This window comes from Acomys russatus, chromosome 18, assembly GCF_903995435.1.
Source record: "Acomys russatus chromosome 18, mAcoRus1.1, whole genome shotgun sequence".
In the NCBI taxonomy this organism is placed as follows: domain Eukaryota; kingdom Metazoa; phylum Chordata; class Mammalia; order Rodentia; family Muridae; genus Acomys; species Acomys russatus.
In genome coordinates, this window is record NC_067154.1 from 46,599,592 (window position 1) to 46,610,682 (window position 11,091).

At 47.1% G+C, this 11,091-nt stretch overlaps 1 protein-coding gene across 1 annotated transcript; it reads right to left on the reverse strand.

Annotated features, from left to right (window-relative positions):
• Positions 1-5,301: 5,301 nt before the first annotated feature.
• On the reverse strand, positions 5,302-9,529 carry Spry2 (sprouty RTK signaling antagonist 2). The gene is made up of 2 exons (XM_051160949.1): positions 9,074-9,529; positions 5,302-6,442 (listed from the first exon to the last, which is right to left on the reverse strand). The coding sequence occupies exon 2, from the start codon at positions 6,389-6,391 to the stop codon at positions 5,444-5,446; it is 948 nt and encodes a 315-aa protein (XP_051016906.1). The 5' UTR covers positions 6,392-6,442; positions 9,074-9,529; the 3' UTR covers positions 5,302-5,443.
• Positions 9,530-11,091: the final 1,562 nt, after the last annotated feature.

Consider the following 11,091-nt stretch of genomic DNA (forward strand, 5'->3'; position numbering starts at 1 on the left):
AGTGGAGACCAGCCCTGCTGTGAGAATGCACCCCAGTTTTCTCTCTGTTCCTGACCTCTTACAGCACAAAGTTTGCATCTCTGAGCTCTAGCTTTCACTGAAGTTGCTAGCCCCACCCCTCTGCATCAGATTAACTGGCCCCGTAATTCCTATGCAGTAAGCATTCAGAAATCAACTGACCAGACTGTAGCCTCTAATCCCAGCTCTCCAGAGGGGGGGGGGGTAGAACTAAGAATCTGAGGCCATAATTTAGGATAGCTCTCAATGAGTGGACAAGTAAATAAAACTACAATTGAGAGGACTGGAGAGATGGCTCAACGGTTAATAGCACTGGCTGCTCTTCCAGAGGCCCTGAGTTCAATTCCCAGCACCCACATGGCAGTTCACAACTGTCTGCAACTCCAGTTCCAGAGGATTCGACACTCTCTCACAGATATACACACAGGCAAAACACCAATGCAAATAAAATAAATTATTTAAAAAAATTTTTAATTGAACTGTCATGTGATTGTTTTGCCCTTCCTTCCATGCTGAGAAAATGTTTTACTGATCGCACAGCTCTTCTGTGTATTCGCAACTGTTTTGAGAAATAAACCCCTGCAGGTGTGCTAAAGTGATAATTGTCCCCATGTAGCCAAGCCAGAGGACAAAGCTCCATTCTAATTCATGTACTTTTAAAAAGGAGTTACCAAGACAGACTTAAAATAATTGTAAACCCAGCCTGGTCTACAAAGCAAGTCCAGGAAAACCAAGGTTACACAGGGAGACCTGTCTCGAAAAACAAAACACAAAACCAAAATAATTAATTGTAAACCAATCAGAAAGCAGTATTCAATAAAAAACATGTAACTTCCGCTATCCGTTGATAGACATTTACATGCTAATCTTTAAGTGTTCTCTCTTTCATTTCTATATCTCATCTCCACTATTTTTTTTGCCATTGCTGCTTTTTCTTGGGCTACAGGATAAGCCTAGGCTAGCAAAGATTATAGCCAAGTGCCACCATGGTAGGACTGGTGTGTATGTGAGTGCCCATGTGTGTTTGGTATACATGTGTGTGCATTCGTGCAAGGTCTGAAGGGATTGTTGAGTGCCTTCCTCAATCACTGTTCACCTTTATATACTGAAACAGACCTCCAGCTGAACCAGATCTTGTGGATTCAACTCAAGTGTAATTGGCCAGATTGGCCTAGGGGTTCCATCTCTGCATGCCCGAGTTCGGGGATCACAGGCAGCAGCCACACCTTGGCTTCTGGGTGTCTGAATTCCAATCCTCAAGTGAGCGGGTCACTTTATCCACTGAGGCACCTCCTCAGGTCTCTGGGTCTTTTGCCACTCCTAGTTCATGACTATTTACTGCGGCCAGCTGCATAGTGCTACTGGCAACACACATTCACCGTGCACATGGTCCACTCAAGTGATGGTATCAGGTCCACGGCATCTGAGCCAGTTTGTAGTGCTGAGTGAGTGCAGTCTAATTGTTTTCTCTTTGGATGAATAGCCAGGGATGAAACACTTGCGATGTAGAGCTCTGCCATGGTGACCATGTTCAGTCAAGCCAGGTAGGCTTTGATAAACTTCTCACCTGGTTTTCTCAATGAAGAAAAAAAATGCATTCATCCAAATTAAAGTAGAAATTAATATGCTGCTAGTCTTAATGGATACAACCAGTAGACCAGACACTGACAAAAACAACACACCTTGTTACTAACTGATATTCCCATTAGTTTTGATTGACATGGGGTTTCGTGTACGCTAGACTGGCTTTGAACTCAGTATGCAGCCTATCTCTGAACTGCTGGTTCTCTGGACTCAACCTACCAAGTGCTGGAATTACAAGCTTGTACTTCCCTGCCTTGTTTGTTTTGTGCTAGACATCGAATCCAGGATGCTTTGCAGGATACCAAGTACTCTGCCAATGGAGCTACAGTACTCTTGCGATTTCTTTACTAAAATAGTCCAAAACCTCAAGACTGTGTGTGCGGAAATAAGAGCTAGGGATTGAATCCCAGGCCTCACATGTGCTAAGCACTCCATCCTTGGGCTGTCTCTCTAGTTCAAAACAAATGACTCTTTGCTGTTGAATTTAACCAGGGTCAAAACAGACTTTATACTCATGCTGTGGTCCTTCTGCACATTTAGGAGAGGAAGCTAAATGGCCACTTGTGGATAAATCAAATTGAAATTCTACACCCAGTAAACCTTTGGTCAAGCACGCAGGAGCCCATAAATGACAGCAAACCTATTGACTGCGCAGCCTGGGCAATGCACAAGCCCATTTGTCTGACATCACTGATGCCTTAGGTATTCTGCAGCTGGGAAGTCCTTGGGGCAGACATGAACAGGAGGAAGAAGTGATGCCAACAGTTGGGTCAGAATTACATCCCTGGGTGTTTGGCTTTCTTCTTTCAGACAATCCCTAGAGCATGCTCCAACAGGGCAGAAACTTGGCAAGGCTTTCAAATCTCCCCCTCAAAACACATAAATGAATGTTTCAAGTAACAACAATCAAGTTGTTATAGGTAAATGAACCTCAACTACAGAGTATGCACAGAAAAATTTAGGGACAAAGAAAGTTCCTTAAAACTGGCTCAATGCTCAGCAGTTACTTGTGCCTTAACCATCACTTTTAATGTATTACATCAAAATGTGGCCATTGGTTCATCAACTCACTGAATGTTACCTGAATCTTCAACTTTCAATAGAAAGCGACACTTTGAGATTATTCCTCCATATTTGTTCCCATGTGAGGTGATATTATTTACCTCTTATCACAGACCCCTTAAGTCCAACCGTTTTTAATGTATCTAGTCATAAGCATTTACTTTTCATATGCTAAAAATGAATTATACACCGGTATGGATAAATCCAACACTGAATAGGCCAGTTAGAACAAAGTCCTTGAGGAATCCAACTTCCTTGTTTACTTTAAACAAATTACTTCCGCTAGGACTTAACTTATCTATACACCAAGTCTATTCTAACTTCAGTTGACTACCATTCGCTACCCAACCAGCGAGTATGTGTGACATCCGAGCTCATTAAAAACATGCCAAAGCCTAATGCAATCCCCAGGTCAGCAGCCCCAGACTGCACATAACTTACTGCGGAATGATGGCAAGTGCAAATCTTGCAGGCCACGTGAGAGATTCCGATTCCGTAATTAAGAAAGTTTTTTCATCTATCTTAAATATAAACATTCCACGGCATCTGCTGCTGTTTGTGCACAGGATACTGAAAAACTGCTTACACGGCCCAAGAAAATTTTGACTTTCACAATTTTTATACTCAAAAAAAAAAAAAAAAAAACACCAAAAACCTCTTATCACCACATGACGCACCACGAAGTGCAGTGCCAGTTAGTGAGAATGATGGTTGTGCTCTATGAATCTTAAGGCTACCATGAGGAGTAAGAAAAGCCTGCTTCGTTTCCCAGCCTCCTAATTCTTCCAGTGAGAAACGTAAGGAAGCACATGAACCCTCCACATTCCATGAACACTCAGTATCTCTGAGCTGAGGCTAAAAAGTAAACAGCCTCGAAATTAATTGACTCTTGTGTTGTTTGGAGGAAGTTCAGGCGACTGAAGGGCCTCAGAGGGTCCAGAGGGTTCCTTGAAAGCCCATTTAAAAAACAAAACAGAAGACCGCTTGCACTAAGACCTCTTCACACAAGAGAACAGGAAACAAGAGATTAAACTCTAATGACAGGTAAATAATTTCCTAGACTTTCCGGGGAATCTTGGCAGCAAAATGTTAGGCTTTTGGGGAAAAAAAAAATCAGCCAAAGTGACTAATACTTGTCAAGATGGGCTTGTAGCAGCTTGAGGTGCCTTTGTTCCCATAGGACAGCTCTGAACTTTTTTGCCACACTGCACCTTTTACAAGGGAGTAAAGCGACGTAACTTTCTATGTCACTTGACTCAGGTCAGAGATATGAACTGGCATACTTGGATTTGAGTTTACTTAACCAATAGAGTATGAAATACCTGAATCAAAACGGTGATTTTAATGTTTTTTCAACAAAAAGAGTGTGGTGGGCTGATGGTGAGCTGCAGAGTCTAAACCAAATACACACTAGGAAAAGCAGCCATGACCAGTTAAGTCAGAGAACATTCTTTTCTTCTGTTATAAGGATCCTGGGTAGATCGGTTCCATGTTTGATATACAAACAGCACTGTGTTTGTTGAGCGATTTCATTCCTCTAGTTTTGAATATCCTCTAGTTCTGACATCCATTTTTAATACTGTATAGTAGGAAATAATTCTAACCGTTAAATCTTTCTTGGAATAGCTTCTAAATAGCTCAAAATTACAGAACAGAACTGTCCTGTAGAGCCAAGGCAAGCCAGCCGGTCTGCAAGACCAGGAAATGGCACACAGCAGAGCCAAAGGGCGCTCTCGTAGACTTAAAGCAACTCAGACTGGATTACTCAGTTGACTTCTGTCTTACAGGTGGCATCGCTGAAAGCCACTGAACTTGCCCCACTTTAAAGCAGCTGTTATAAAGGAGACTTGTCCAGATAAGTGAAAACTATTGGATTAGAATTCCTTGACACAAAATGTGGCTTCTTGCATTTTAAAGAAACAAAAGAATAAAACCAGGTAAAGTAAGATAAAACAAGCTCAGTTTAATTTCAAACGTTAATATATTTTCTATTTTATATTGAACATAGCATCTGTAAGCCCTCTTTTGCAGCCACCATCACGTCCTCATAAAAGGGGCAAAATTTATGATGCCTCTTAAAATAAATATTCTTTTTTTATAAAATAATAAAACTTCAAATAAATATTCTTTACACTAAACAATATGTTGAAAAAATTAGAAAATAAAGGTTGAATTTTACTGTAACTGTACAATATACATCAAGTCCAAAGGGAAATCAGAGTCTTACAATAAAGGCTTCCTGTAAGGCAAAATACAATCTAAAAACATACTGATTGATTCACATTCTTCCGAATGTACAACATATTAGTATAATATTTTGTGACTGTGCCATGGAGCATAGCACAACTTGTTTTTCACAGTTGCAAATAGTATCGTATATACAAAAATATAGCACATTATCTCTGGAGAAAACAAGGAGGGAAGTCATTTGCTAACTTACAAATTTTGCAAGGACTATTTATTCACAAACAAACAAACAAACAAAAAAACCTCTGCCTAGGAGTGTTTGCTGCTTTAGCTTATGCAGTATGTGGGTCACCAACTTCTGTTGCCTTTCCTTGGCATTCCATTAGCTGGGTTCTAGCAAGCATGTCAGTTAAAAATGGCACATGGGGAAAAAAGAAAGAAAAAGAAACATCTCACTGCAAACCACAAATCCCCTAACCCTCTATTAACAGTGCCAAGATTACAACTGTTTAGTTGGTTGCATATGTGTGTTAAAAAAAAAAGAGGGTGGGGAAAACAATCCTTATTACGGCAGTATTCCTGATTAATAATGCTATGTTGGCTTTTCAAAGTTCCTGGGGGGGACGGTGGGAACTTTGCAACAAACTGTATTTGAGTTTTTACAACGACATCCAGGCCTGTTCACCCGATCATAACACCCCTGGCACAGTTTAAGGCAACCCTTGGCTGGAAGGTAACACCATAAACAAGGCAAGAAGAGAGACATGACACCCATAGCCGACCATCTGGTACAACAATGAGACTGGCTGCAAGAACACGGGTTGTCAGCACAATTGTCCTCATCGTCATTGGAGCAGTGATAGAAGAGACCTTTCACACAGCACACACAAGTCCCATAGTCAATCACGTTCTGGGCTGAGCAAAGGCACTGCTTGTCACAGATCCAGTCCGACGGCAGGGGCCTCGGGTAGGTGCACTCCTTACATTTGCACTTGCCACAGTCCTCACACCTGTAGGCGTGCAGACCCAAATCTTCCTTGCTCAGTGACTTAAGCTCAGCTGGCTTGAGCTCAGACTTAGGCTGCACCCGGATTATCCCATCAGCAGCAGGCCCGGGAGAGAAGGATGATCCTAACAGTCTCTGTTCCGAGGAGCTGCTGCTGGTACTTGTCCTAGTACTACTCCGAGACCCTGAGCTGACGGTGCTGATGGACCTGGATAGAGGGGCCCGTGAAGAGTGGACCTGCGAGGGCTGGAGCCTAGCAGGCTGGCGGTGCTCGGGGAGACCGTGGAGTCTTTCGTGTTTGTGCTGGGTGGAGGAGCGAGGAGCAGGCTTGAGGCCGGGTCTCGGGAGCACAGTAGGCCCCTCTGTGTACTCATTGGTGTTTCGGATGGCTCTGATCTGATCCAGAGACAAGACGTGTACCTGCTGGGTAAGGGCATCTCTGGGGTCCGGCTCCCCACGCTGCCTGCCACTGTCATGGGGTGCCTGCAGCAAAGGCTGCTGCGACCCGTTGCCACTCTGAGCTCTGGCCTCCATCAGGTCTTGGCAGTGTATTCACTCCAGCAGGCTTAGAACACATCTGAACTCCTGGGGAAACCAAGAGGAAAGAAAATGGTTTACACTCTAAGACTTCCCACTCTCCACCCACCAGAATTGACTCTTCACTTCCCACATCCTCTGGAGAAACGGGGTTGGAAGGAAACGCGCTGATAAGTACTCAAAAGTAAAACTTGGGGCTGGCCACTGACAGTTCTGCAGTCTTGAGAAGTGCAGGGACACAAAACTAATCTCCAGGGAGCCACTAAAGTAGCAATCCTTTACTCAAATAACGCAATTTAGGATGTAAGGATTGTAAACTGGGGCGTAACAGTACTACCAACCTTTTCAGAGGTATACCTTCCAGATTTTAAAATGTTTAAATTTGCCATGGTCATTTTTACATTAAACACTAACAAATAGGCACCCTTTTTACATCACACTTGCACTGTGATGAACATGATATAAAAACGTACATTTCAAGGACAATTAAGACTGCGTTTTAAATATATGTGTATATTAGCAGAGTTATAGAATTAAATGAGCAGATATCACATGAAAACTCAAAAGACAAGTAAGACCAGAATGTATTTTCCACAACTTGTGAATCAAATATTCTACAGCCCCAAAGCTTATGCGTCTAGCCCTAGATTCCTCTTAGTTTATGAATAAAGCACGCAAAGAAATATATCTTTTCCTTTTGAAAAACATCGAAGAGCACAAAGCAAATAACAGCTACAGGAAGTTTCAGACATCTGAGGTGTCACAGTTGAAACCTATCATTTGGTCAAGTAATCACTTAAATTACAGTTATTCTTCGGTTGAAAAAGTACCATCTCCTCTCCCAAGGTCCACATGAAAATACAAAGGAAAATAAGCAAAGGCGGGATTTTAATCCAACCTCTGCTTTTTGGAAAAGAGCAGCGAACAAGGCAGGTGACAAACGCCTCCTAATTCAGGACCAGGCATAGCTGGAAACCGGATCTGCTCACCTCCAACAGCAAGGTACGCAAGGCTGTTCTTCGCTTTCACCCCGCTTATCGGCTCTATCTGCGCCCCCACACAGTCCCCAGCAGGTGGGACTCAGCCAGAACCCCGGGGGACTTTTCTCCAGGCGGACTGACGCTGTCCAGGGGCCACCCGGCCCCTCCTGTGTACAACCCGCAGAAGCTCAGGCAGTCACGGGGCGCGGGCGCCTCCGAAGGGGACGCGTCAAGAAAGACACGAACACACAACCCCCCTCCACCCCCGCAGCTAAAATTTCCCCCAACCCAAGAGAACTGCCATCCAGCCCCAAGAGGGGGAGCCACTCTAACACGCCCACCCCCGCCGCCGCAAGGTCACCACAAGGTGTTTCTGCGAAGGCCCTCAAAACGCCTTCCCCACAAGTTTCCAAATCCGACGCCGGGAGGAAGAGTCCGACTCCGGACGCACAGCTTGCACAGCGGTCTGTGTACCCACGTTCCCAGAGCAAGTCCACGGTGCAATGACCGAAAGAAACACTGTCTGTAACCTACACACGCCTACCTCCTTTTAGAGGGGGGGGGGGGAGACACATACATGTTTCTTAAAACGAAAGAAAAATAGCTTTATCCAGAGCCCCACAGCACATGCCAGGCGTGCAGGACTCCGATCCCTGGGATTGGAAACTTTCCGTGTGGACTTGCCGTGGAAAAGTAGCATCTTTTGGAAGAAAAAAAAAAAGTGATTTCTACCAGTCCCTGGCAGCCTCCTTCGCAGACCCCCCCTCCACCCTTCTGCGCTCTCCCAGTTCCTCTCTCTCCTTTGAGTGTGCTTTGAAACCCCCATTAAGAACAGTGTGTGATCAGACTAAGGATTAGGGGGAAAAGACTTCAGCACTAGGGTGGGGCAAACCGACACAGAAACCCCTTTGTAAAAAAGGCGTTAAGACTCCAAATCTTAAAACAGTAACACAAAAGGGGGGGGGATAGCTTTTTTTTTTTTTTTTTTTTTGCCACCTACTTTCAGGTAATGGAAAACGATCGCGACCACTTGATAACTCGCTTCCTGTGCTAGGTCAACCCAAGCGTCCACATATAAAAAAAAAAAAAAAAAAAAGAAGCGTGACCCAGGCCGACCACGAAGGACGGAAAAAAAAAAAAAAAAAGAGAAAGCTGCACTTCCGAATCTCAGAGACGCGGCGCCAGGATGGGCGACGCTCCCACCCGCACCGGGCTAGACTGTCCACACCGGGCAGAGGCGGGGACTCCCTCCGCCTGGCACCCTACCCTCTGTTCGTCCGCGGGGTCTTCTGCCCCGGTGAGGTGGTGGGGTGAGAAACTCAGTACCCCAGCCCCACAGGCGCCCCCCACCGCAAGATACCTCTCCTATAACTTAGCCTCCCACCGAAAGGAGGAACAGGTTAGCAATGCAAGAGCTTGCAACCGCGACCTGGAAAACATTGTGTTTTCCACTCCAAGCCTGTTGGCGACTAAATCGCCGCCGATGCAAGGGTAGAAAGAGAACGCAGAGGAGCGGTCCTTCGCCCCAGACCCCTTAAAGGGTGCGGTGTCTCGGGCTGGGGGTCACTGCACCAGCGCACCCTGCAGCCCGGCTGTGGCCGAACCCCTGTCCTAGGCGAAGCAGATCCACGGGGCAGCTCCCCAATCCCACTCGCGGCCGGCTGTGGCTCCAGCAGGGGAAAAGCCAAACGCTCCTCACCGTGATCGCGGCTTTGCACCAACCCCTCTCCCTTGGATTCTCTTCTTCCTGCGAAGTGCAAATAAATCCAGTCCCGATGCAAACTTTTTCCTTCTTTCCAAACTCTGGTTCAGTCCAACTTCCAAGTAATCGGTGGGAGGATTAAAAGCACGGCAAAACTTGGAACCCAATCCTCCACCGTTGGAACTCTCCCGGATTCCGGGCTAGAGAGATGACCTCCCTTCCAGAAGCGCACGCGGAGTATTTCCTTTTTTTTTTTTTTCTCCTTTTTTTTTCTCAATGAACAAGAGGCCGAAGCGCCGACGTTGGCGAGTCTCTCTCTCTTTTTTTCCCCCCTGGTCGATGAGAGAAAAGAGAGGCGAACACGGCCTTACAAAGAACCTAAGGCCAGCTCGCCAAGTCCTGGGGGCCCCGGGCTGCTTCCGAGCGGAGGCTGGCGCGGGGCCGCGGGCCGGGCCGGGCGCGCGCGGGGGCCTGGGCGCTGCGCGCTCCGCCGGCCCCTCTCCTCCGCTCGCGCTGCGGCGCGCAGCTCTCGCTTGTGCAGACTGGGCGTTGCGGAGGCGCGGCGGCGAGGCCGAGGCGGGGGTGGGGGTGCGGAGGGGGAGGAGGCGGTGGGGGAGGAGGGTCTGGGGCCCGGGCGGGGACAGGAGGAGGGAGTGGGGGGCGCGCCGCTGGCCTGCGCCCTCGCCTTTCCGGAGGAGGCAGGGAGCTCTGCAGCGGCTGCGGCAGCAGTAAATGGCGTCATGTGGATCCGAGGCGGAACAGAGCAGTTGTTGTCCCAGAGGATATATCGCATCCGGTCCCAGCTCATTGGCTCGGCGGGGCTACATTCACTCACACTCCAGCGCCCGCCAGCGCTCCAAGCCGCAGGAGGCTTTCAAAAGGGCAACCGCGCCGCCCCGCGCGTCCCCAGTCGCTCCTGCAGCCCGGGCGCCGTCACGCGGGGGCCGCGGTGGCCACCGCGAGGTCAGTTTATCTAGTTTCAAGGAAACACTGACCTTAAGGGTTTCACCCCCACCCCACCCCACCCCACCCCCAGAGGCCACGAGCACGAGCTGCAGGCTAGGCTCACTTAGGGAACTTTTCTTCCTCGCCACCGGGAGAGAAGGGACATGGCAAACTAACCGGGCCGCACAGAGTTAGCGTGAAAAGCGAGTTGCAGCTTTTAGATTCGGCTTGGAATCCATTTCAGTTCTACCTCTCCTCTCCCGCCACCCCCACCAATGCCCAGGGGGCAAAGAGGGTGGGGGGGGGAGCAGGAGGGGGAGGGAAAAGGGAGCGGGAAGTGAGGTGGGAGGGCTATTGGTTTATTCTTTGTCTACTGGATTAACCCGATTATACACCGGGCACCAGCACAACCCGCCTCCCCCACCTCCGAGCCTTGTACGGGAGGAACGGAATGTAGATTCAGGTTTCAAGTCCCTTCTGCTCTGGCTGGGATTGGCTTTTGATTGTGTGGACTTGTAATTTGTTAGAATTTCATTTTTAAGAGGGATTATCTATAGATGGAGGCCTTTTGAAGATTTTTTTTGTACTGTTTTGCTCGACGCAAAAGCCTTTTAAATTGATTCTGTAATACCCACGCGATTACTCAGGGCGACATCATGGACTTCCGAAACAGGGGGAGAGGCTCACTGTTCCCCTACAGAATTCCTCCTTCGCGAAACCATAAATACAAGGAGCGTCATCTTTCAAATACTACTATTTGTTATCTAGAACATTTTTAAGTTCCTCCAACCACTTAATATAAAAAAAAAAAAAAATACACTCTGGCCGCTACTGTACTAAGAAGGGCGCCTGCCCGTGGAGGCTACCAGCGGGTCACTGAAATGTATCTACACACGAATGTAGCGATTTTAGCTGAGAATTTACAGAAGTTTTTTTTTTTTCTATTACCAGAAAGTACCTGCTGTAAGGTCAAAATTCCCGCACAGCACCTGCGACCTTGCGCCATGCGAGGTTAGAGCTCCAGGAAACGTGGAGTTTGATTTCTCTCACTCCAGCCCTCAGCTGTTCGG